This window comes from Callospermophilus lateralis, chromosome 19 (assembly GCF_048772815.1).
Source record: "Callospermophilus lateralis isolate mCalLat2 chromosome 19, mCalLat2.hap1, whole genome shotgun sequence".
NCBI classification, from domain to species: Eukaryota; Metazoa; Chordata; class Mammalia; order Rodentia; family Sciuridae; genus Callospermophilus; species Callospermophilus lateralis.
In genome coordinates, this window is record NC_135323.1 from 33,501,801 (window position 1) to 33,529,356 (window position 27,556).

The following is a 27,556-nucleotide window of genomic DNA, read 5'->3' on the forward strand; positions in this document are numbered from 1 at the left end:
TTCATTCCTTCTTTCCTGCAGGGGATTGAACTTAGGGTCACTCTACCTCCGAGCTACTCCTCCAGCCTTCTTATTTTTTTAAATTTGAGACAGGGTCTCTGTAAATTGTCCAGGCTGGCTTTGAACTTGTGATCCTCCTGCCTCAGCCTCCTGAGTCTCTGGGATCACAGGCATGCATCATTATACCCAGTTTAGATTTCCTTTCTTAATCATGGATGAATTATATATATTCTCTTATCTGCAGATATGGACAACCTTTAAAAGAGGCTTTTCTTTTCTCACCCTGGCTTTTGTGAGTGTAGTGTGTGTGTGCGCGCACGCGCGTGTCTCCTGTTGATGGCCTGAACTCAGGGGTGCTCTTCCACTGAGCCACATCCCCAGTCTTTAATTTCTTTTTTTGAGAGAGAGAGAGAGAGAGAGAGAGAGAGAGAGAGAGAGAATTTTTTTAATATTTATTTCTTAGTTTTCGGCGGACACAACATCTTTGTTTGTATGTGGTGCTGAGGATCGAACCTGGGCCGCACGCATGCCAGGCGAGTGCACTACCGCTTGAGCCACACCCCAACCCCCCAGTCTTTAGTTTCTGAGACAAGGTCTCATTAAGTTGCAGAGGCTGGTCTTGAACTTTTGGTCCTCCAGCCTTGGTTCCCCAGTGGCAGAGACTACAGACCTGCCACTGAGCCAATCCTCCGTTTTCCCCAAAGTATTCATTATGATTATTTTAATGGTATGGAGTACAATTTTAGATTTCGAATTTTTTGGAAAGACCCATATCAATGACGTGTTATGGTTATTATATAAAAAGGGTAAAAAAAGGGGATGCAGGTGGTTCGGCGGGCCTGGTCAGGAGCTGACGAGGGCCCGCGAGGCTCCCGGAACCTGGGTCTCCTTTTCAGACCCAAAGCCGGGTGGACCGCGAGGTGGGAATCTCCAGGCCTGGACACGCCCAGGAGTGTTAGCGCGCAAACATGGCGGCCACTCCGCTGCCCTCCGAGGCGCGCCCGCGGCTCGAGCCGAGCGCTTCCGAGCATTCCCGAGCGCTCCCGAAGCCCAGAGGAACCCCGGGAGCCGCGCGGGCGGGAGCGGCCCCGCCCGGAGCCTGGGAGCGGCGGCGCCGGCGCGGGGGGAGGGGAGGCCGGATGTGAGTGGAGCGGCCATTTCCTGTTTCTCTGCAGTTTTCCTCAGCTTTGGGTGGTGGCCGCTGCCAGGCTTTACCTTCCAGTCCGCGGAGGGCGAGGCGGCGTGGACAGCGGCCCCGGCACCCCGCGCCCTGCCGCCCGCAGCCGCGCGTCCGCCCGCCCGCCGCTTTCCGCGCCCGCCGCTTCTCGTCTCAGCGCTCGGCCGCTGCCGCGGCCCCGCGAGCGGCCCAGATGCAGGCCATCAAGTGTGTGGTGGTGGGAGACGGGTGAGTGCCGGCGGGCCGGGGGCGGCGGGGTGGGCCGGGGGGCGGCGAGGGCGGCGGGCTGGGCTCGGCTGCCGGGCTCGCGTGGCAGCCGCGGGCCTCGCGGGGCGCTGGCTCCCAGCCTCCCGGGCCGCGGCGCGGGCCTGGTTCCGGCGCTTCGGTGGGGGAGGGCTTGGGCGCTCCGGGCCGGAGGGAAAAGTGAACTCCACCCTCCGCTTTCTTCCCGGGCGGACGCCGCCCGCCCTGGTTGGCACGAAGATTAGGCGGGCTTGGAGGTGGTTGTCCCTTTTCCCCCTGGAGGAAGGAGTTCTTTTTGGTTTCTTCCTTCATCTCTAACCCGGAGTCGGTCCTGTTGGATGCCTGTTTGCACGGGCCACTTTGGCGGCCTCCAAACTTACTTAGGACCACCAGTTTGCTTCTGATTGGCACCTCTCCACTTTAAGGGTTCTGAAATGATCCTTTTCGTGGAGAAACTTAATTGAGATGCTATCTGTGAGGAGCCCGATCTGATAGAGAAGGTTCTGAAAAGAGCCTGGTGTCATAAAGATTAAAAAAAAAAAACAAACCCAAAACAAACAAACCCAAACTTCCAAATGGACCTTCGTTTAATGCATTAGGTATGGCTGGAGCAGAACGGGCTCCGTGTGACTCTAGGCTTTTCTTTTCATTACTGTCCGTGGTGGTTACAGGCCCTTGAGGAAGACAAGACTTGTCTTATTCGTACCCCCCCCCCCCCCATAGAAACAAGAATCTCAGTGTAATCCGAGCAAAATTGCGCATCTGAGCTTTGCTTGTGTAGGTTAGTGTTAACAAGGAAGCTCGGAGAATTACTAGCAGTTTCATGAAACTCAGAATGCAACTGGTACGTTGTGAAGTTGAGTAAAGTCGAAGGACAAGTTCTGGCATCCCGTTAATTTTTGGTTAATATTCTCCAAACTTAACTTTAGCATTGATTTTACTTATGCTTCTAAATGTATTTGTTGATTTTCAACTTATTTAGATGATTCTAGGTTGGACATTTGAAATTGTTTCTATAACTAATTGAGATGAAAGGCAAACAACTGATATTTGTAAGATAACCAGTCTTTGGGATTTGCCCATTTACTGGCTTCTATGTGTATAACTAGAAATTGTAAGGTTCACTTAATTTGAATGTATATGTGACTTTCTTTAACTTTTTGAAAGAAAGCTTTACTCTGTCACTTGGAAAAGATGTTCAGTTTTATAGTGAATTATTTTAGATGAAGTTTTCTTCTTTTTGCATGTCATATAGTTATCTGAACTTCCTTTAAAAGTTAAAAATACTGAATCAGTAGTGGCATGGGATATATAAAAGTATTACATACTAGTTTTTTAAAAGTTAAATTGGCCAGTTGCAGTGGTGCAAGCCTGTAATCCCACTTTATCCCAGATACTTAGGAGGCTGCTGTAGCCCAGGCTGGCTTGGGCAATTTGGTGGGACACAGTCTCAAAAAGTGCTGTGGATGTAGCTCAGTGGTAAAGCCCTCCTGGGTTCAATCCCCAGTACCAAAAAATAAATAAAATAAAAAGTTGCTGCTAATTCAGTACTCGATCATAGTATGTGATGTTATTTGAAGAATTCCAAGACTAAAATCTAAGGAGAAACCTGGTGTGGTGGCACCCAGTGGTTCAGGAGGCTGAGGCAGGAGGATAGCAGATTCAGAGCCAGCCTTAGCAACTCAGAGAGGCCCTAAGCAATAATAAAAAGAGCTTAGGATGTAACTCAGTGGTTAAGTGCCTCCAGAGGCACTTCTATTCCTGGTATCCTCCCACCCCCCCAAAAATATATATGTATGCACACAACAGTTACATTTAATTTAATTAATATGAGCAAGTCATGGACCTGTAATGTCTTGTTTTGGCTCCCAGCTCCTGTTGCTAGGTATCAATCCAGGGCTTTGAATGTGTTAGGTAAGTGCTCTAACCACTGAGCAACACCTCCATCCCTGTATTAGCTTTTTTTTTTTTTTTCTTTTTTTTAAATTTTTAGTTGTAGATGGACATGATATCTTTATTTTATTCGTTCGTTTTTATGTTGTGCTGAGGATTGAATCCAGTGCTCACCCATGCAAGATACGCCATCTGCCACTGAGCCACAACCTTAGCCCTAGCTTTTTAAAATATAGTCAGATACTTGTTGAATGCCCACTATGGGAACTATATCCTTCTTTAATCCCCACCCCACCACTTACTTATGGGGTAACCTTGACCATATCACTCATCCTGAAGAGATGCATCAAGGGAAAGGTAAACAAGACCAAACAAGATGCCAAATATTAAGAGCCTGATAAGTGCCTTAGTCTTTGCTGAGTGCTTAGTAATCGCCAGTTATTGTTGTCATTGTTACTATTGCTCTTTTTATTACTGGAAGACTCTGAGGGAATATGTAGTTCTTGCTGTGCATAATGTTGCAGCAACTAGAGAGGCAGAGGTGGAGGATGGCAAGTTCAAGTCTAGCCTCAGCAACTTACCCAGACCCTGTCTCAAAATAAAAAAAATAAAAAGACCTGGGGATGTAGCTCAGTGGTAGAATATTCCAAGAGACCCTCATATTGGACACCAGAAAGCCACAGTTCCTGGCTTTTTTTTTCAGTATGATTTTTAAGACTGCATTTGACATTTGGTATTGACTAGTGATATAGCTAAGTGATGTAAATGAAATGTGCCTTTACAGAAGAGTTTAAGCTGTATTACGTCAAAGGATAATATGTAGCAAACATTATTTTAGTGAAAAATCAAGGTACATTTGTAATTTTCACACCAGAAATATTTTTCTGCTTTTAACCAAATAATATTCCTTATATTATAGTTTGAATTTTTTTATTCAGAAATTGCTAATTATAAATGTGGGCCTAAATTTTGTGGGGCTTAAAGCTACTTAATGTTGTAGAATTATAAACAATTAAAAATAATAAAAGCAATGAAGGAAAACTGATTGAGGTTTCACAAATTGCAAGCTTTCTTTTTTTTAATATTTATTTTTTAGTTGTAGTTGTAGTTATTTTATTTATTTATTTTTATGTGGTACTGAGGATCAAACCCAGGGTCTTGCACGTGCTAGGCAAGCGATTTACTGCTGAGCCACAACCCCAGCCCCAAGCTTTCTTATTTAAGGAATTATAAACTATGTTATAACCGTATTATAGTGAGAATCATTTAGCTTGTATTCTTTTTGTTTTTAAATTTTATTTATTTTTTTTAGTTGTAGTTGGACATAATACCCTTATTTAATTGATTTATTTATTTATAAATTTTTTGATGGGTCTTTATTTTGTTCATTCATTTATATATATGGTGCTGAGACTCAAACCCAGGCCAGCACTCTCCCACTGAGCCACAAACCCAGCTCCAATACCTTTATTTTATTTATTTATTTTCATATGGTACTGAGGATGCATGTGCTAGGTGAGTGCTCTACTGCTGAGCCACAACCCCAGCCCCTAGCTTGTATTCTTTTAGTATTTAATTTCCTGTATAGCAGTAAATTGGCATTGGGTATAAAATATGAGATAGGATTTATTTTTTAAAGATAGTCTTTCCTGGCACTGGAGTTATAGTTCAGTGAATAGAACACTTGCCTCACACGTGAGGCACTGGTTTCGATTCTCAGAACCACATAAAAATAAATAAAATAAAGATATTGTGTTCAACTTAAAAATCTTTAAGAAAAAAAGGTAGTCTTTCCTGAATGTAGGACCTATAATTTTTATTTGAGGGGGACCTCTGCCTTAAGATTGATTGTCTCTTAGGTAAGACAGCATCTCACAACTGTTTTGAAATTTTTTAAATAAAAAAAATTTTTTTTTGATGCTGGGGATAGTATATGTTTCACCACTGGGGTATACCCACAACCCAAAACAGTATTTAATAGTGTTGTTTTAACTTTGGTTGACTAGAAGGTGGAGGGTGAATGACTTGAAGACCTCATACAAAATGATTTTTGGTTGGGCCAGTGATCTGTGCGCTACAGTGTCTGACTTAAGACATAGCTGCCTAGGTGTTTTTTTTAGTTGAGTGTGATAAATGCCTCTTGTGACATCATCTTTATAAGAATGTGTGCCATTTAGTATTTCCATTGAACTGTGTGATAGCATGAAAAATGAATTTCAGTTCTTCATAAATTGTCTTGGTGTGTTTTGAGGTTTACTTTTTATCTTCTTTAGTTTTGACCTGTTATAAAGGTATTTGAATTCTCTGCATTGACAAGCTTAGATTTAATGTATGACTGATAATGGTTGGCAAAATTATATATAATAATATACATTTTTTTAAAATACAGGACTGGGGATACAGGCACTTGCCTAGTATGCCTGAAGCCCTGGGTTCAATTCCCAGCAATGTGGGGGTGTGGAATGGCAATACTAGTAAAAGTTTGGGATTGGGTTAAGTGGAGGAGTATCAGGAAGCCATTTTTAGAAACCTTCAATCTGTCATAATCTTCTGTCTTTTGCATTAGTCATTTAATATCTTAGTGCTTCCTACTTTTTCACCTCTGTATCACAGATAGCTCTGTCTTCTGATTGTAGTCTTCCTAGAGGGAGATGTTTTTATCAGGAGTTTTGTTATCAGTGTAGTTATCACATGTCATCAGAAGGAACATTTTTCCACCAACAGGTTAATATGAAAAATTTCAAGCATACAGAAAATTGAGTATAGTCAACACCCATATTCTCACCACTATAATCTATAGTCAGTATTTTACTCTATTTGCTTTATCACATGACATCCCACTAACAGGGGATTTAATAGAGGAGTTGAAGGAGAATGGAGTGGTATGCAGTTGAGATATGTATTTTTGAACTCTGTATCTTGAGCTCACTCATATCTGCTAACACCATAGTTGGACTTGATTCTAGAAGGGTGGACTGGGAAAAAATCTGCTTCACACTTCAGTATTCATTCTCTCTCTCTCTCTTTATCTCTCTCTTTTTTCCTTTCTCAGAAACACAACTGTTTATTTAGGAAAGTAGAGATATTTAAGGGATAATGTAGGCTGTGTCAAGAGTGAGAAGTTTTTGAGATAAAGCAAGAAATACACATTCAGGAGAGAATGTGGGCCTTCTCCAGAGGAAGAGACAGCCCATAATTCAACAATTCATATGTAGTGTCTTCAGCCTTGAGTGTTTGAGAATCTTTAAACAGAATCTTAATTTGTATGTGTGTGTGTTTGTGTGTGTGTGTGCACATGTGTGTGCGCTGTGCTGGAGATAGAACTGGGGTCTCACACATGCTAGGCAAGTACTGTCCCATTGAGCTATATCTTATCTCCAGCCCTTGAATCTTAATTTTTTAGGGAGCCTCTAATGGTGATAATGGCTAGCTTTCTGTTTTTGTTTGGTTTTGGCTAGATTTCTGTTCATTTGCTCTGATATTCACTGTTGGAAATAGAACTTAAGATTTTAGATTGGGTTTTGTTTACTCTCTCTCTCTCTTTTTTTAATATTAGTTGTCAATGTGCCTTTCTTTAAATTTATATGTGGTGCTGAGAATCGAACCCAGTGCCTCACACATACTAGGCAAGTGCTCTACCACAGAGCTACAACCCCAGCTCTGACCTACTCTTTTTAAAAATAATTTTTTTTGTAGATGAACACAATACCTTTATTTATTTTTAAATGGTACTGAGGATTAAACCCAGTGCCTCACACTTTCAAGGCAAGTGCTTTACTACCGAGTCACAACCTCAACCCCTGAACTACTCTTACTAGTTCATATTTTTTTCTGTACATATTCTCTTTAAGCATTTGTTACAGAATCCCCATACCTTATTTCTCACTGTAAATTGAGGCTGAGGCAGGAGGATCTTGAATTCAAAGCCACCCTTAGCAACTAAGTGGGAGTGTAAACAACTTAGTGAGATCCTGTCTCTAAATAAAATATTAAAAGGGCTGGTTATGTGGCTCAGTGGTTGAGTGCCCCTGGATTCATTCTCCAATATCAAAAACAAAAAACAAAAACCAAAAAAAAAACTAAAACAAAACTATGTGCTTTTAGATGACATTGCATGCTCTTTGTTTTGGTTTACAGTTGTCCTTGGAAGAATGTTTTTTCTTTCCTAAGATCAGTTTATCTTAAAAAGCAGTGCAGAAAATTATTTATGCTTCCTAGATCCCTTTAAAATTTTTTTTTTTTTTTAGTTATAGATGGACACAATATCTTTATTTTTATGTTGTGCTGAGGATCAAACCGACATGCTGGGCGAGTGCTCTACCTCTGAGCCACAACCTCAGCCCCCACCTTTTATTTTTATTTTTTTAATGTGAGGAAATTGCCAGTGTTTCGTAATTATTGATTTTATGTGCTTTTAAGTTGTGGTTTATAGATTGCAAGAAATAATAAGGTTTGCAGAAAAAAAAAAGTAAAACATTCTCTTAATGCAAAAGTGAAGAACCTAACAGAATGTATGTTATTGGCTTTAGTCAAATACAGGTTTAAAAAATTGTAATGTTGTGAACTTGGAGAAATCCAATATAGAACTGACATGAGCTTTCTCCCTGCAGGCCAATCCAGGTTCATTTTCTAGAGTGATGACATCTTTCAAAGATTAAAAAGAGGTTTAACTAAGCAGTTAAATATATAAAACTGGAAATTCCAAAGCAAAACTTCCAGAAATTCTACAAGAGCCTATTCACACTGTGATCCAACATGGCTGACATTCTTCATGCATTTATGTTCAAGTTGTTTTGCCAAGTGCAGACGTTGACTCTGACCTCTAGAGTTGATTTATATGTTTATATATATATATGTATGTATATATAAACAAACACATATTTAGTTGTAGTTGGATAGAATACCTTTATTTTATTTATTTATTTTTATGTGATGCTGAGGATTGAACCCAGCGCCTCACATGTGCTAGGCGAGCGTTCTACCTCTGAGTCACAACTCCAGCTTCTGATTTATATTTTTATATATACAAGGAATAAATAAATAAGATTTTTAATTTTTTATTCTTAATAATTAAAAAGGGGGCATGTACTTATTTTAAAAATCAGAATTCCATAATTTAATCTTTTTCATAAAGATTTATAGATTAGTGGCTCCGGAGACTGAGGCAGGAGGATGAGAGTTCAAAGTTAGCCTCAGCAAAAACAAGGCACTAAGCAACTCAGTGAGCCCCTGTCTCACTTTGTAAAATACAAAATAGGGCTGGGGATGTGGCCCAGTGGTTGAGTGCCCCTGAGTTTAATTTCCGGTAAACCCCCCCCCCCCAAAAAAAAAAGGAAATAATAATGTAGTAATTATAATAGCCAATAATGATTGATAGTAAATTATCAGCCAAGTATCAGATTATGCCAATATCTTTTTTTCTTTTTTGGTACTGGGGATTGAACCCAGGAGTGCTTTACCACTGAGCTACAATCCCAGTCCTTTTTATTTTAAGACAGGGTCTCAAATCGTCCTGCCTCAGTGTCTTTAATGACTGGGATTACAGGCCTGCACCAGTGTGTTCAGCAAGATATTTTATCTTAAAACATTTATGGTTGCTTGTCTTATACATTAAGTGACAAGAATTGTTATCGTTTTCTACACAACATTTGTCATTTTGAAAAAGGGTTTATTTATCCTGGCCTTAGACTCCACTTTCTTTCTCAACTACCACATCCAAACCATGGCCAAACCATGATTGTTCTGCTTTGTATCTAAGTAGCTCATGAAACAGCCCGTTTATTTTTACTCTACAGTCCCTCTCTGTGGTCCAGACTACCACAGGTGGTTCCTGGAACACAGCAGCAGCTTCCTTATTTTCCTACCTTATGTCACACCTTCCTCAGTCCTCTTTCCACAGTGCATTTGGATATTTCTTGGAAAATCAAATGCATTCTTGGCAATTTACCTTCTCTGGCTTGTAGGCAGGATCAATCCCACATCCCTTTTTAAGGAGATGACACCTCTTCAGATTTTCCTCTACCACTGCCCCCATATTTCTTGTTAAGTTATGCTGGGCTTCGTTCAACTCTGGGCCTCCCCATCTGCTGTTGCTTTGTTTGCCCATTCTGTCTCCATTCCTCATAAGTTTTTAGCATACATTGCAGCCTTCTCTGTCTACCCCGAAGACAAGGTTAGATTTTTTTCTGTGCATTCCCAGATTAGGTTAGATTTTTTGCTGTGCATTTCCAGAGCATCTTTACTAATATCATACTGATGATGATGATTATTATTTATTTGTTTGGACTCCAGGGATTGAACCCAGGGCTTTGTATATGCTGGGCAAGCACTCTACCACTGAGCTACATCCCCAGCCTCATACCAGTACTTCTGTGTAATGATTATGTTCTTCATTTTTTAGTTTAATAAATGCACATACTCTGTGAGGCCTTGTTCAATGAAATATCTTTGGTGCCTAATATACTTCTTATAGTACTCACTTGCTATAAATTAAAACTGAATTTATGCTCACAATAGTTTGCTGAATGAGTGGTAGTTTTGCATCTGTTTGATAAACACAAAAACTGAAGCATATAAAGAAAGTTGGAACTTGCCAAAAGATTGGAACCACTTAGTGATAGTTGGTTCTGGATCTCAAACGCAGGCTTCTGACTCTAAATCTTTTGACTCTTGCTTATACAGGTTCATTTTGAAAGTCTAAGCCTTTTACAAAATGTATGTCCAATGAGTCATTTTTATGTAGGAAACCTTAGAAGTTGGAAGTTACCTTCTGATGATGTAATGTTTGATTGTGAGATCTTTGGGGTGGAGAGTTCCAACTTCTGTTAAGCCCTTAATAATGTTAGGAGTAAAACAAGTACTGGCAAGACTGAATTAGCCTGTAATCTGCCCTTGTTGAGACATTTTCACTTTAAAACTTCAGAGTGTGAGGGAAAAATAGGAAAGCACTAAATTTTTTTTATGGTGAATCCATTTATGGCATTTGGGATTGAACAATAAAAAGTTTTTAAATCAATACCATAGTGAACTCTTATCATCTTAACTTTGGTAAACCAACAGAAAACAGCAAGAAACTGGGCTCACTATAGAGGACATTTGGTGAATTGAGCCCTTAGAAAGCCCTGAAGAAGTCAACCTATGAATGCTGTAAAACTCCAACCATGCTCCTGCACAGTGGTGCAGTGACGTTAATTTATTTTTGTCCATTGATTGGTTTGTACTGGGGATTGAACACAAGGCCTTGCACATTCTACACAAGTGTTCTACCACTGATTACATACCTAGCCCCTTGTAAATTTTATTTTGAGACAGGGTCTTGCTAAGTTGCCCAGACTGGCCTCCAACTTGGGAGCCTCTTGAGTAACTGAGATTATATGTGTGCTACTACACCTGGGCTAGGAATCTTAATTTTTATTTTTATTATTATTTTTTAATATTTATTTTTTAGTTTTTGGTGGATACAACATCTTTGTATGTGGTGCTGAGGATTGAACCCAGGCTGCACGCATGCCAGGCGAGCGTGCTACCTCCTGAGCCACATCCCGGCTCCAGGAATCTTAATACTTCTTTTTAGAAGTATTCTCTTGAAAAACATTTCAGGTGGTTGGAAGACTGAATCACCACTTTGACTTTTGCCTGATGGTTTACTGGTAATATTGATCCAGTCTGTACCCATTACCAGTTGTACGGGTGGCTCTTTTGCCCTGAATATTTATTTCTACATGGTTCTCTTTTACTTTCTCCTTGTAACTGTTTGGAAAGTTTACACTATCATCTCTGAGCTATTAATTAATACGTGTAGACTGTATTGTTAGACCTTGTTTTTATTTTACTTTATTTATTTTTATTTATTTTTTTAAGAGAGAGAGAATTTTAATATTTATTTTTTAGTTCACAACATCTTTGTTTGTATGTGGTGCTGAGGATCGAACCCGGGCTGCACGCATGCCAGGCGAACGTGCTACCACTTGAGCCACATCCCCAGCCCCTAGACCCTGTTTTTAAAAGCTCATGACGTGGCAAATGCATACAGATAAATTAATGTGAGAACATTTGTGTATGATGGTTTTTAACTAAAAGCTCTGGAGAAGAGTCAAAACTGAGGGAAGCCTTTAGGAAGTGGGTGGGAGTTTGAGCTGTGTCCCTGAGGGATGGCAAAATAAGTTAGTTCTTATAGAAATAACTACATGTATGTTGCAGGGGCAAGCTATGTTTGCATTAGTATTAGTGAACTAATACATTGAGTATAGAACTTAAAACTTCTTGTATGAAAGGCTTGTTTACAGAAGATGTTCACAGAAGAAACTTTTTTTAAATTTTAAAATATTCTTCCTTTTGTAATTTGTGCAAACAACTGTACAAATATTGACTATTGGTGCTAATACCACATAACCTTAATAGAATTAGATGGATCCAAAGTCTTACCTTTCTGAAAAAAATGCTGGTTTGTTTGGATTTCTAGAAATTATTTTAACAGAACAAAGAAAACTATAATTATGTTCATGTCAACTAAGCAATCTTATTTTTCTCCTTTTAGAGCTGTAGGTAAAACTTGCCTACTGATCAGTTATACAACCAATGCATTTCCTGGAGAGTATATCCCCACTGTGTAAGTATCTTCAGTTATACTTGTATTGTCTGATATGTTTTTTTCTGATTTTTTTCCATTTGTTTTGTCGTTAACCCTATCTTAATGCTCGTATATGTGGATATAATTTGTTTTCCTCTCAAACATTATCTGGGGATTTAATTGTAAGTATTTGGACTTTTAAGAAATACCTGGTCAGTTTAATATAGTTTTCTCACATGATAGAACAAACACAGCCTTGCTTTTCTAATTTTTAGATACTCAAGAAAACAGAGTTAAAATTTAGTGTGAGATATAGCACTTGGTAGTAATATAAAGAAATCCAGAGCCAGACAAAAGGAAGCTGATTAGAGATTGGTCAGAGAACAATTCTTGTGAATGTAAGAGTTTTGGATAAATTTGACTCTATGGGAAGTGGAACATGAAGTATTCCATTAGATTTTAATTGGCTTTTTCTGACAAGTCATCCATCAGTTGGTTCTAGGTCACTGTTAAGTTACAGGCTTCCCAGTTGAAACCAGGTAGGATAGAAATGGCCATTGGGCTGCATCTTCCCCAAGGGCAGCAGAATTGGGTGGAGAAAGAAAAGTGCTTTTTTGTTTTCAGTTGTAGTTGGACACAGTACCTCTATTTTATTTTTATGTGGTGCTGAGGATCAAACCCAGCGCCCTGCACATGCTAGGTAAACTCTCTACTGATGAGCCACAACCCCAGCCCAGCAAAATGCTTTTTTGATGTTGGGTTACCAGGGAGTTTCAAGTAGCCAAGCTTAACTGTGGCCCAGTGAGTCTTGTGCATCCCAGTGAAGGCAGAGACACTGTGGAGAGGAATGGCTTTAAGTCCCGTCCTGTTCAAGCACAGCACACTGCTTAGGTGCTCTGTGAAAGTGCCATTGAACATTTTAAAGTATGTAAATGGTAACACTCTGTCCTAGTTGTCTTGTATTTGTGGTGGGAATTTACTTTATCTATGCATATAGATAGAACTTAAATCCCTAATGGTTATTGATTTTTGAAGTACTATACCTGATTATACCACTGGTCACTTTTTTTTTTTTTTTTGCCTCGATGCAAGAATATTATCTAGTATTTTTTTTTTTTTTTTGTAGGCTTTTTTTGGCTAATGTTTTAAATTTATTTTTGGTATAGTATGAGGCAAGCATCTGATTTTCCACCCATGCCAGTGGGGGGAAAATACAATACTGTTTATTGAATATTTATTGAATAATCTGTCCTTTCCTCATGGAAGTAGAATTACCACATTCATTTAACCTACTTTGCTACCATTAGGGGCCATGGGCACCTTCCAAACCTTTTCTTTATAAAAACAAGTTAGGTCATTAAATTCTGTAAGTTATATTGGGAGCTTGCTTAGATCTCGAGTCTGCTCTTCTTGCAGTATAGTAAGAGGCATGAAGTATTAAAAGCATATAAAAAGTAAATCGTTGACTTTTATAGACTAATAATGTATTAGGGTATTTGTCTTGGCTTAAATTGCAAAGCTTGAAAAAAATCATAAAGCCCTTATTTTTGTTTTAATTAGCTATGATACCAGTAGCACTTTTTAAATGTCTGTCAGCCTATAAGCCTTTTTTCTCTGTTGCCTTTTCCTATAGTAACTAATTTGTGTATAGTAGCTTTAAGTTATTTTGAACATTGATGTGATCAGGTGTGCTCATTTTGAAAACATGGGTGGCTTCTAAAGTCAGGTATGTCTTGTTACCACTGTACTTTGGTTGTAGGCATGGATGACCAAGACTGTACCAAGTATCACTCCATATACTCAGATGTGAGGGCTGGAAACACTTGTTGAAAATTATAAGACACGTACGTGAAAAACCCCACACGTAGGATTTGAAGGAGGAACTAATTCCACTTTTTCCTGGGGAAAAAAGTCTTAAACTTTCTGTTTATTTTATTTTTTAAATTTATTTTTTTAGGTTTAGGTGGACACAATATTTTTATTTTACATTTATGTGGTGCTAAGGATTGAATCCAGTGCCTCGTGCACGCTAGGCGAGCACTCTACCACTGAGCCACAACCCCAGCCCCAACTTTCTGTTTATTAAGGCAAAGATTTTTTTATTGCTGAGCAAAAATTTGTTTCACTTAAATTTAGTAGTTTGTCCTTTGTTTCTCAGGCATTTTTCTTTCTCACGTGTGTGTTTAGTTGGTTCCTCATACATTTCAGCCAGCCTGCCTGCCATTCTCTCTCTGAGCTCTTTCTCCTTTTGCCTTTGTGGTCATTTCCTGGCCTGGCAGTATCCAGGTCCATTTGCTGCCTTTTAGCAAACCTTCTATGAGATGTGAGGTGCTGCTGGGACAATGACTTTGATCCTTTGTCTGTGACTAACCACTTTTATCTCATTCTACAGTTTTGACAACTATTCTGCCAATGTTATGGTAGATGGGAAACCTGTGAATCTGGGCTTATGGGATACAGCTGGACAAGAAGATTATGACAGATTGCGCCCCCTCTCCTATCCACAAACAGTAAGGACTAAACTGAATTTTAATGTTTTATTCTTGAATGTTTTATTAATGCATATCTGTGGTTTGCTTATTTTGCTGTGATTTGGGTATATTGAGTAATAGCACTCAATATAAATTGGTTCCCTACATGCAATTCAGATTTTTACTTTTTGAGCATTATCAGTTATTTAGCCTTGTGCATTCTACATTCTTTCATTTAATTTTATTAGGCTTTTTTTTAGCTAAAGGTTTTATCTTTAATTTATAATTCATTTTTGGTATAGTATAGGCAAGCATCAGACTCCTCTCCAAGTGGGGGTAAAATATAATACTATTTATTGAATAATCTGTCCTCTCCTCATGGAAGCAGAATTACCATATTTATTAAACCTCCCCAACTCATAATAAAACTGGTAATGTTTTTATTGTCACAAACCAGTTTTTAATAGCAGTTAGTTTGAAGATGATTTGCTTTGGGACAGTTTTTCACTACAGTATCAAATTAAGTAGTTAAGATTAAGGTCTCTTTAAACCACATTAGTAATTAATCAGGGCTTAATAATTTCTTTTTCTTATAAAATATATAATTCTTTGACTTTAGACCTAAATCTTTTCCGTGTAGATTGAGGTTTTATTTTTATAAAATGGGTCTGCTGTGCGAATCAGAAAAAAATTTGTTTTGCCTCTCTATAAAACAACTAAAAGATTAAAAAGTGAATTAGAGCAGAAGCTGGCAAGAACAATGGGTACTTAAAGAGGAAGCAGAGCAAATTCCTTGGGTTCAGATCCTGCTTTTCCACTTCCTAGCTGCTGTGTGACCTTGGACAGTGTCTTCTCTAGTTTTTGCCTCTTTGTTTCTTGAGTGAGTTAATACATGTAATGTACATAGAAAATTCTTAGCATATTGTACACACTCTAGTGTTAACTACTGTTTGGATTCCTCTTCATTCTTATTGATACAATTTGATCAGTCTAGAGGCTCATTGGGTGTAAGTTGTGTCTTGGTGAGTGTCATTTTCTGTGAATGTGCTGGACAACCCAGTATTGGCCAGGAATCCAGGATGGGATCAGGAAGAGCTTAGAGAATGATCATATTTGAGCCCTGATTGGTAGGCCCTGATTGGTAGTTGAAGTTACCCTTCAAATTATTTTTCCAATTAAGGGTAGCCTTAATTGACTTAATCATTACTTTTCTTTCTTTTTTTTTAAATTGAGTGTTATGTATTTAAAAAAATTTTTTTTTAGTTGTGGGTGGACACAATACCTTTATTTTATTTATTTATTTTTATGTGGTGCTGAGGGTCGAACCCAGTGCCTCACACATGCTACTGCTGAGCTACAACCCCAGCCCAACCATTATCTTCTTTTTTTTTTTTTATTAATTTTATTATATATATATATATATATATATATATATATATACTGTGAGATCAGGCAAAGGGGGGCAGCAACCAAAGGAGGCAGATTTTCTTTTTTTTAGAGAATTTTAATATTTATTTTTTAGTTCTCGGCAGACACAACATCTTTGTTTGTATGTGGTGCTGAGGATCGAACCCTGGCCGCACGCATACCAGGCGAGCGTGCTACCACTTGAGCCACATCCCCAGCCCCCAACCATTATCTTCTTAGATCTTGTTTTTTAAAACAAACTTCCTGTTTAGTGATAGTTTTAAGATCTTGAATACAGCCTTTTCCCTCTAATCAACAGTCTCATGCATTTTGTTTCTAGCTGGAAGTATTGCCGAATACAGTCTAAACTATGTAGTTTTTGCACATTATACTTTAGCTGAATTTTAGTTAACAGTGCTAAGTATAGTGTGGGAGGTTTCAGTTGGGTGGTTTCTCAGTTAAATCTATAGCTAAAAATTAAATGTGATTTAAGTATTAAAAATCAGCCCATAGGCTGGGGTTGTGGCTCAAGCGGTAGCGCGCTTGCCTGGCATGCGTGCGGACCGGGTTCGATCCTCAGTACCACATACAAACAAAGATGTTGTGTCCGCCAATAAATAAATACTAAAATAAAAAAAAAATCAGCCCATAAACATAAAATGGTTCAAAATCTTAAATATCTTGAAAACTATTTTGTAATCAGTGAGTGTTGAATCATTTTTTTTTTTTTGGGGGGGTGTTGAACTCAGGGGCACTCAACCACTGAGCCATATCCCCAGCCCTTTTTTGTATTTTATTTAGAGACAGGGTCTCACTGAGTTGTTGAGGGCCTTGCTAAGTTGCTGAGGCTGGCTTTAAACTTGTGATCCTCTTGCCTCAGCCTTCAGAGCTGCTGGGATTACCGTGCAGCACTGCGCCTGGCAAAACATTCCAAATTTTAAGTGGATTTAAAAACAGTGACTGGTAGAATAGGAATATCAACCCCTAGATAATCTGGAAGAGTGTGGCATCATTTCTGAGAAATGAGAGCCACCCCACTGTGACTCAGGGGATATAGAATAGGGCAAGGCCATTTTCTCTGAGGGAGTCACTCATAGCAAGTCAAAGGTGACTTGGCAAGGGTCCCATTCTGCTGAGGAGCACAGATAAGGTGAACTCTCAGATTGAAGAAAGCTATGTTGTTATGTTAGAGGCCTGAAATCAAAGGACGTGTTGCCCTGATGGGGCTTAAGACTAAACTTTTTAGGTCTTGACTATGTACATCAGTGGACTGTTTTCCTATGAAGTACTTGAGTAGGAAAAAAGGAATAAGACAGGGTTATTGCTCTCAAGTAACTTTCAGAAAAGACCCATAAACTGACTGCTATGTAATACATCATGTGCCAGAATTGAGGAGGGTGAGTGGGGGTGCTTAAGGAGCACCTGACTAGCAGTTATAGATATGCTTGTTTCAACTCCTTTTTGCAAGGGAATGATCTTGGGAGCTCAGGGGCAGGCCCAAATGGTTCGGTACCAGGGCCCAGATGTCTCATTACTTTGAATCACTTTTTACCAAGAGGATTTGGCCTGGGAGTTACAGGATGGCACCTTGGTGTCTTGTTGGTAATGGGGAAACCTCTCAACCCAAGTGTTGAATGGAACTTGATCTCTGATTTTGGCTCTTTGGACTGCAGGGCTTTTTTGTGTGGCTGACCCAAGACTTCTCAAACCCATTCCTGAAGGGCCAGGTTGAAGATTTCTTATTTAGGCCATGCAAAAAAGAGATATTATGCTTTTCATGTTATTTAAAGTTGGCATCTTCTCTGTTGTATAGTTCTAGTAACTAAATCTTGTCTAAACCATTAATTTCTACTTTGTTCTCCAAAAGATAGTGAGCAGCTAATCATCATTTTCAGTTGAAGTTACCCTTCAAATTATTTTTCCAAATTAAATAATCCTAAGGGCTTTTCTATCCTTCAATAAGTTACCTATATTTTTTTTGCAAGTTCTACATGCTCATATAGGTAGATCAAAGTAATGCTCAAATCCAACATCTTGTATTTCACTGTGTGGACTTAGTGACAGGAGTAGGAACATGAGTGGTGTGTCAGCATCATAAGGCTTATGCCCTGTGGGTGTCTGATCCAGTTGATGTAGCCTGTTTGCTGAGATGGTAGGCCTCTGTTTAGGTCAGCCCTCCCCTCACCTTTTTTTTTGCTGGGAATAGAACACATGATTTACCACTGAGCTATATCCCCAATATCCTGTTCCCACCCCACCATTTTGAGACAGGGTCTCAACAAAGTCTGGATGAACTTGTGATTCTCCTGTCTCAGCTTTTTGAGTCACTGGGATTATAAGTATGTGTCACCACACCTGCTTGAAGGTTTTAACCCATTAAGTCCCAAGTTTTCAATTCTGCAAACATAATAAATATTTACACATTATTTCAAAATTGCCCAAGTAGTATATTTTTTGCTTAGTTTAAGGTCTTTTTCTTTTTTTTGTCTTTTGACTTTTTATTACTCAAGCTTCAGTTTTTAATTATTACTTTTTAAAAAATGTAGGTTTCTGACTCTACTTGTCCCTTCAACATAGTGGTTTTCTGTCCCTCAATAAGGAAAGCATGCTTGATCCTGTCAGGGGCATATTTAGCAAGCGTGGACCCACTGTAGGCCTTGCTGATATATGAGTTTTGTTTTAGATATCTCATAGGTCTCAAAGCACATACCCTTGAAATCTGCCTGGGCACACAGCACGTGCAGATTTTGATGCTTTCCCAACCTTCTTTGTATAAAGGTAAACGATTCTAATACCAGGGGTTTGGGACAGCCTAGTTTTGTTAGAGGCTGTATTATAGGAGAAGCCTACAAAAGTATGTCAGATGCATTCTGAGTCTGTCTTTGGAAGGACTGCCAAGATTGAGGAGTTTTTGAAGCTTAAAGTAGGGGACTTGCTCACCACCAGCCTTCCTCTTTCTCCCCTTACCAATCCTCATGCCAATTCAAAGAACTATTTGGTTTAAGTTTTGTAGGTGGTCCACATCTGGAATGAAATTAGAATAATTCTCATTTGCCCTTAGAAGAATCCTCAAGAGTTCTGTGTTGAAAGAATAAGTCTATTGATTTTTATTTGAAGCAAAGAAGTGAATTAAAAGCATTGTGGTAAACACTGGAAATGTTAACTTTCGTCTCTAAGGAGCAACCTTGCCAAATCCATAGTGGGGCTTGGAATTGAGTCTTACTTTGAACCGCATTGTTCATTTCGGTAATACAAGTCTAAATCCAAACTACACACAGAACTAGGAGGAAGACAGGAACACAGCTCTGCACAGGAGCTTTTAGTGTTCAGTGTTAGAATTGTCAGCTCTCAACTCTGGCTGTGTCCTGGAAAAACCCTCAAGTCTGGTCTATTAGGCATGTTTCACAGGCAGGTGCCTTTTCTGTATGCAGGCTTCTGTAGGACTTGTCTGTAAGAACTTGCACGCAGCTCTCTGAAGAAGTGCCTGTTGCTGACGTATGCCAGTGACAGCACATGAGCAGGCCTTTATGTTAGGGGACACTTGCTATAACATTTCCAGTTGCATGGGAATGTGTTAAATTCTGGTGTGTGCTCCACAGTAGAAGGAACACCTTTGTGGCACCCTAGTGGGTTAATAGTGGGTTAGACTGCTGCAACATTGGATAAAAGAAAAAACATGCTTTATATAGCTGGAAATTTTTTTGGGGGGGGTTACGGTTACAGGAATTAACGAAGGGTGCTTAACCACTGAGCCACATCCTCATCCATATGTGTGTGTGTGTGTGTGTGTGTGTGTGTATTTATTTTAGTTGTAGTTGGACACAATACCTTTATTTCACTTATTTATTTTTATGTGGTTCTGAGAATCGAACCCAGGCTCTCGCATGGGAGGTGAGCACTCTACTGCTGAGCCACAACCCTAGTCCCTCCCTTTTTAAAAAATTTTAATATTTATTTTTTAGTTTTTGGCAGACACAGCATCTTTGTTTGTATGTGGTGCTGAGGATTGAACCCGGGCCACACACATGCCAGGCGAGCGCGCTACCACTTGAGCCACATCCCCAGCCCTAGTCCCCTTTTTTATATTTTATTTTGAGACAGGGTCTTGCTCAGTTACTTAGGGCCTTGCTGACTTGCTGAGGCTGGGTTTGAGCTTGGAATTCTCCTGCCGCAGCCACCCGAGCTGCTGGGATTACAGGTGTGTATCACCATGCCTGGTTTAGCTGGGAAATTTTGATTTTTTTCAAAAGGCCTCATCCTTCATTGGTTGGGTCAGTGTCCTTCGGCTACAGGTCATTAGGAACACACTTATAGTTAAGCAGAATTGGGTTTGTTACTTTTTGCCATGAAAGAGAAATACCTGGAAACTGGGGTGAGATTTGCTCTTGTGCTGTATGGTTGGGGGAGTGGTAGGGCTCAAAAAGGAAGTTGTTGTTTGTGGATGCATACCATCAGGAGCAGGGTAATTCTGCATTGGTATACTTTGATCATCTAGTTGGTGGGGAGATGAAGCAAAACTAAAGATGTGGTGGAAGTATGTAACTCATTTACTAGGAGTGGTGGAGTGGTGGATGTTTAGCAATTTTGTAGTTTGCAGTAATTCTTTTGACTTGTCTGCACTTAGACAAGATTATAAGTTTGTCTTTTTCTTTACTTTTGGTCTCATTTCAGTGTGGTCACATGGGGCCTTGTCTGATATTGGTGTTCTGAGAAATTGTTACATTCAACAGGCCCACTGTGACAAAGCTGTTGGCACCAGGCTACTTCCCAGGTGTTGGGCTGCCTTTTTTTTTCTTTCTGGGGCTTATTTTCTTAGAGGTTCCACAGTGATGACACATGTCCAGCTTTTTTTAGTTCTGCCTTTTCTCTGTCATGTATGTATATCCTGGTCCTTTCTTTGCGCATAAAATGCCTGTATTAACAAAAAGAAAATTTCACACACTTGTAATCCTAGCTAATCAGGAGGCTCAGGTAGGATGATTGCAAGTTGGAGGACAGCTTGGGCTGATTAGTGATTCCCTGTCTCTAATCAATCCCCAGCCTCAGGCTGGGGATTGATAAAGCACCCATTGGCTCAGTCCTTAGTACTAAGTTGAGGGCAGGGCAGAATTCCAAGACTGACGAGAAAATAGAATAAAATGAAAGAAACAGTACTGCTTTTGGAGTAGTGAGATTTCAGCCATGCAGATGTCTGCCCAGTCACATTCTATCAAGACCAGCCCATCAGTGTGGACTGTACTGTAGACAGGCAGAGGAGCAGCTGGTGGAATTGTTGTCTGTACTTTTGACCAGTGAGGAAGGGAAGTGGCTTGTGATAGGAGACTAATAAAGACATGGAAGACTTGCCACTTTCTTAAAAGGCATGTAGGGCGTCTGGTATAGTTGGAAACATCATACTGATCTGAGGAAAGTATTAGTGTTCAAGTCACAGGAAAGATAGGCCAGGACTAGACGTGTTCTAACAGCCATGTGACTTGTGAAGAAGGAAAGTGAGAGACCTTGAAAGAGCCAGGTATTCCTAAGGAGTGCTTGCTGATGGTTCAAAGACAGGGAAGAACAGAGAGCCAGGTTGACCAGCACAACCTCACATGCCACAGGGTTAGGAAAGTAGAGTTGGAAGGAATAGGTGGTAGAAAGCAAGTGTCAGAAGCACCAGACATGTTTTCTGAAAGCTATATTTAGGCTGGGGGAAGAAAAAGCAACAAGGAAGGAACAGGCAGATGGTGCAATGTTCACATAGGAGGGGAATTGGAACTGCTTGGCTCCTGTTGTGCATGTCCTTTATCTATCAAAAAAGATGTTCTTAAAAACTGAAAAGGGTACAACAAATGTGATTAGATGGTATTTTGAGTCTGTTTTTTTTGTGTGACTGATCTCAGCAAGTGAGGATCACAATGAATATTTGGCCCCTCATCAATTCCTTCAGAGGACAAATCTTTAAAAACAGCCCAAACATTAAATCAGGAGGGTTAGGGGAAACAAATATTATGTTTGAATTATAAATTAGAGAATCTTGAGTGAGATGAAATTAGAATAATTCTCATTTGCCCTTAGAAGAATCCTCAAGAGTTCTGTGTTGAAAGAATAAGTCTATTGATTTTTATTTGAAGTAAAGAAGTGAATTAAAAGCATTGTGGTAAACACTGGAAATGTTGTTAACTTTTGTCTCTAAGGAGCAACCTCACCAAATCCACAGTGGGGCTTGGAATTGAGTCTTACTTTGAACTACATTGTTCATTTCAGTAATACAAGTCTAAATCCAAACTACACACAGAACTAGGAGGAAGACAGGAACACAGCTCTGCACAGGAGCTTTTAGTGTTCAGTGTTAGAATTGTCAGCTCTCAACTCTGGCTGTGTCCTGGAAAAACCCTCAAGTCTGGTCTATTAGGCATGTTTCACAGGCAGGTGCCTTTTCTGTATGCAGGCTTCTGCAGGACTTGTCTGTGAGAACTTGCACGCAGCTCTTTGAAGAAGTGCCTGTTGCTGACGTATGCCAGTGACAGCACATGAGCAGGCCTTTATGTTAGGGGACACTTGCTATAACATTTCCAGCTGCATGGGAATGTGTTAAATTCTGGTGTGTGCTCCACAGTAGAAGGAACACCTTTGGCACCCCAGTTGTTTTGTCTGACTTGACCATTGTTGAACTGCACTGATGGAATGAAACCTTTGGCCAGGTTTCATTGAATGATTCAGTGGTGTTTGGCATTAAAGATGTCTTAGGTTATTAAATGCTTTTGGATCCCTCAGGAGGGTTGAGCTGAAATTCTGATAAAGAATAAATAACAGGTTACGTTGATTTTTTTTTTTTTTTTTTTTTTTTTAATTTTTCTTCAGTTTGTACTGAACTCAAACAAAGTTCTCATACGTTACTAGGTTGGAGACACGTATGGTAAGGATATAACGTCCAGGGGCAAAGACAAGCCGATTGCCGTATGTAAGACTTTCAATCGACTTAAGCCTCAAGCTTTATCTCTTCTCTCATTTCACTTAGTTTTCCTAGGACTTCTTATTGAACCTCAAGTTCCTTGAGTGTTTTGTTTGTAATTCACTCAAGGTGAGGTTTTGCTTGATGAAAAAAGCTTTCATTGGAGCGTGACAGGTCACCTACCAGCTTGATTGAAGCAGTTTCTGAACTGCTTGCTTCCCTCCTTCCAAGTGCAAGGAAGGGTTTGTGAGAGGGCCCCTTCTGGGCTGATTAGAGGAGGTGGTGTGAGAATCCACCTGGGAGCTCACAGGGGTGGCTTCATGTTGAGCCTGGGCAGGACTAACCTTGCTGCCAGAGCATTCTCTCTTTGCTGTGTTGTCCTGTGTGGTGGGCTGTCTGGGTGGCTGTGCAGCACTGGTGAGCTAACCCACTCATGCTTTGAGATGGTTGCAATCAACTTGGATGCTGGGGTGCCCTGGTGATTCTTGGACAAGCTTGTGCATGAGCCAGTGTTTAAACAATGTTATTCATAAAAAAGCTGTTGTATGGGATGTTTCTTTCCTTTTCAGGTACAAGATAACCAGCTGGATGGTTTAAAGTGCTAGCTTGGGAATTGTATGCATTTCAAAAGCAGCATAATTGCGTTTTTCTAGGGATATGTTTTATAAACCTAGCATTTTAGAAACTCTTGGGCATTTTTTATACAGGTAAATATTTGAATTTTACATTATGTGCAGTATTAGATGGGAAGAAAAAGTCAAATATTTTCTAACCAGCAATTCTCTTCAAGTATTTACTCTGCACTGCTTTTCCTTTGCATCTCTATTTAGCAACAGCTGCCCTGGGGGCAAGTTCTCCAGAGGCCCTGATTGTGCTTGAGAGTCTGTGACTGTATCTAGGTGGTTCTCAGCTAGGAAGATGCTACTTCCACACTTAAACTACCCTTTGTTGGAGAGGGAAGGGTGGGGACAGCAAATAAGCCAGCCACTATTTTGTGGCCAGGGACTGTGACAGCAGTTTAATTGGAACTCAGTGATAATCTAAAAATGTTTGTACTTAACCTGCAATTAGAGAACTTAATGAAAAGCATATTATTTGTAGCTAATGTTTTTAAAATTGACTCTGCTTTTGGGAAACTGAGAGATCACATTTTACAGAAGTATTGGAAGAGCATTACTGTACTTTTTTTTTGCCTGTTTATAACAGATAATTAGGTCTCCAGTTGAGAGTTAGGGAAAAGAGGCCCCCTGGGGGTCTGATTTGATGCTTTCCCAGCCTCCAACAGCTTTCAGTATCTTCCTTCTCCCTTCCTTTCTCATAATTCACTAGTTGCTTGATGTGCTGGTGTCTGACAGACTGGTGGGGTGAGTGGGGGGAGCTGGCCTCTGACATCAGCTTCTGGTACCAGTAAGCACCGCACCCAATGACTCATTCCCAGCAGCCTTTAGGAAGCAAATCACCTTCCTCATTTTAAGGTTGTTTTCTGAATGCTTTCCTGTTTCCTTTTTATAGGATGTTTTCTTAATTTGCTTTTCCCTTGTGAGTCCTGCATCATTTGAAAATGTCCGTGCAAAGGTAAGTAGGATTTTGTTTTGTTTTTTCTTTTGGTATTGAGGATTGAATCCAGGGGTGCTTTACTACTAAAGTTACCTCCCTAGCCCTTTAGTTTTTAAATTTTGAGACAGGATCTCACTAAGTTGCTGTGGCTGGTGTCCAACTTGTAATCCTCATGCCTCAGTCTCCTGAGCAGCTAGGATTATAGGCATGTAATGCTTATTTCTTTTAAATATTGGAAGAAACAATAAAAAATATCATTTAGTGCTATGAATTTTCAGTTATTCAAATTGGTCTTAGTGATTTTATTTCTTGGGATCTTTATCAGGTTTATTATTATTATTTCTTTGTGGTGCTGGGGATTGAACCCAGGGCTTCATGCATGTGAGACAAGCACTAACCAACTGAGCTATGCCCTTAGTCCTATAATCAGTTTTTAAACAATGCCTTTAGGATATAGATTTCTAAAGCTTCAGGTCTCATTCAGAAAATAAAGAACATCTTTGGAGTCAGTCTAATGACTATTTCTTTTTGCTTGATCTTTGTCATTGTAGTCAAACAGGAGGGAGAGAGACCTTTTTGTTGTAATAATCAGGGACATTTTCAGGGTGGGCAATGGTGGCAGAGCCAGAGTACTCCACTAGGTAGTTTGTGTATTTTTATCCCTGAACAGGTGATGAATTTTCTGAGATGATCCTAAGAATTGGATGTTTTCCCCCAAATAAAGTCATTTCCTCTGATTTTTTCCTTAATCCCAGGAGTCCTGGCTTGCTAGGATTATTTCTTACAGTTCTTTCAGGCTGAGCTGGAAGGTGCGAAGGACAGGCAGCAGCTGAAGTGGGGTGGTTGGCACAGTTTGGCACCTTAGTTGTAATTTAGGTCAAGGTCATCTGTGGAGGAGAATGGTACAGACTTTGTTCTTTTCACATCTAGTGGTATCCGGAAGTGCGACACCATTGTCCCAACACTCCTATCATCCTAGTGGGAACTAAACTTGATCTTAGGGATGATAAAGACACAATTGAGAAACTGAAGGAGAAGAAGCTGACTCCCATCACCTATCCACAAGGGTTAGCCATGGCTAAGGAGATTGGTATGAAATCCTGCATTTTTCTACCTGATCTGCATGTCTTTTACTCTAGTGAGAGGCTAGGGTTCAGTCGGGGAAAGTAGAGAGAATGTATTTTTCCTGCTTAGGGTTGGCTTACTTTTGGGGAACCAGCAAGGCCCTTCTAGGCCTTAGTGTTAGTTAGCCCTTGGGAGGTGGAGGTGGGGTTAGAGTTGGCTCTGCAGTGCCATGTCACATCAGCAGAAGAAGGTGCAGGGTTCCAGGGGAGCAGCCTTTTGCTGCTGTCCTGATCAGGAGAGTCGTGTTGTGCCATGCTAAGTGTACATTGCTGTGTGGCTGTGTGTCTCGTAGGTGCTGTAAAATACCTGGAGTGCTCAGCACTCACACAGCGAGGCCTCAAGACAGTGTTTGATGAAGCTATCCGAGCAGTTCTCTGCCCACCTCCTGTCAAGAAGAGGAAGAGAAAATGCCTGCTGTTGTAAATGTCCAAGTCCCTCGTTCTTGATCCTGCCCCTTGGAACCTTTGTATGCTTTGCTCAAAAACAGTGGAGCCTTCGCACTCAATGCCAAGTTTTTGTTAAAGATTAATTTTTCCATAAAACCATTTTGAACCAATCAGTAATTTTAAGGGTTTGTTTTAAGTGTATGAGTTCAAACTCACATTCTATTAAAATTTAGCCCTAAAGTGACAAGCCTTCTTAAAGCCTTATTTTTCAAAAGCCCCTATCCTTGCTCAGATTAAGAGTTGCCAAAATACCTTCTGAACTAAGTTGCGTTGTGCTGAGAACACTGAGCACTAAACTGTTGGGAGACCTTTGTCTAAGAAGACTGCACTTCTGAAGTCAGGAGGTGCAGACGCTTTCCGAGTAGTTTGAGATCATGAGAAGCAGCACTGCCTACTTAATGAAATGTTGCCGTTTAATGCATCAGTAACTTATCAGCCCATGTTCACCATGTAACTGTACTGTATGTCGTAATGAAATGAGTATAACTCAGCTCTTTGGATAAGTTTCTGATTCCATAGTGAGTTTTTTTTTTTTTTTTTTAAATCAGTCGACTAGCTTTTGCAGAGACTTTGAACAGAACTCTCATTCACGTGTTTCCTCTAATGAAGTATTCTGTTCCTAGTCGTGGGTGTGCTGGGTGGAGTGTGTGAAACACGACGTGATCAAAGGATGAAGACAGTATTTTGACTAAATATAAGTGGAGATTAATTTACACTACATTGTACACAGAATAATTCAACTGAATAAAAAAGTGTCACGGGTAAAGATTTTTAAAGATTAATTTCTGTCAAATGCAGTAGATGAAGAAAGGTCGGTATTAAGTGTCTTTTCTTAAGCTTCTCCATTTTCCTATACTTGCCATCCCTCCCGGAATTGGGCATTTAATTCACTTTTGAACGGCCATTCCCATAGTTGCTAACTTAGTAAGTGCTTTTCTTATAGAACCCCTTCTTAATGAGCAATATGCCTCCTACTTGTACTATAAATCTTTCTGATAATGCATTAGTTTTTTTGTAGGTTAGTAAAAGTGCATTCCTGTTTTCATGTTACTTTATTCAAAGCTAATAAGTGCTTTCCTTAGTTTTCTAGTAACTAGGTGTAAAAATCATGTGTTGCAGCTTTACAGTTTTTAAAATATTTTAGATATTCTTCAACTATGAACCTTCTTAACATCACTGTCTTGCCAGATTACCAACACTGTCACGTGACTAATACTGACCCTGTTTACCTCACACACACACACACACGGACACATGCTTCCTGTTGTGGCTTTGCCTAATGATGTTCCTTTGGGTCTGTGAGGTTCTGTAAACTGTGCTAGTGCTAACAATGTTCTGTACAACTTAAACTCACTGGCAAGAACACAATGTTGGACCTTTCAACCACTAGAACAAAATTTTTTAAATTGACAGTTGCAGAATTGTGAAGTGTTTTTACATTGATCTTTTGCTAATGCAATTAGCAGTATGTTTTGCATGTATGACTTAATAAATTCTTGAATCATATGACTGGTAATACTTGAATTTTTGAGAATTTGATGAACAAGCTCCTAGTGTGTTTGTCTCACTTTAAAGTGGATTTTAAAATCCTGGATTGCTAGAGGTTTTCATTTTCACACTGGAGGGACAAAGGGAGTGTCACCTGCAGGGGAAAAGTGGGAGAGTCCACAGCTGAACCATACAGTGTATTTGTGTGTGTTGGGGGGGCAGGGAGTGGGGGTCATGTTTGGGCCTGTT

At 39.8% G+C, this 27,556-nt stretch overlaps 1 protein-coding gene across 1 annotated transcript; it reads left to right on the forward strand.

Moving 5' to 3' along the window:
- The first annotated feature begins 1,131 nt into the window (after positions 1 to 1,131).
- On the forward strand, positions 1,132 to 27,325 carry Rac1 (Rac family small GTPase 1). Its single transcript, XM_076839939.1, has 6 exons — positions 1,132 to 1,405; positions 11,850 to 11,921; positions 14,275 to 14,392; positions 24,204 to 24,266; positions 25,179 to 25,338; positions 25,666 to 27,325. The coding sequence occupies exons 1-6, from the start codon at positions 1,371 to 1,373 to the stop codon at positions 25,794 to 25,796; spliced, it is 579 nt and encodes a 192-aa protein (XP_076696054.1). The 5' UTR covers positions 1,132 to 1,370; the 3' UTR covers positions 25,797 to 27,325.
- Positions 27,326 to 27,556: the final 231 nt, after the last annotated feature.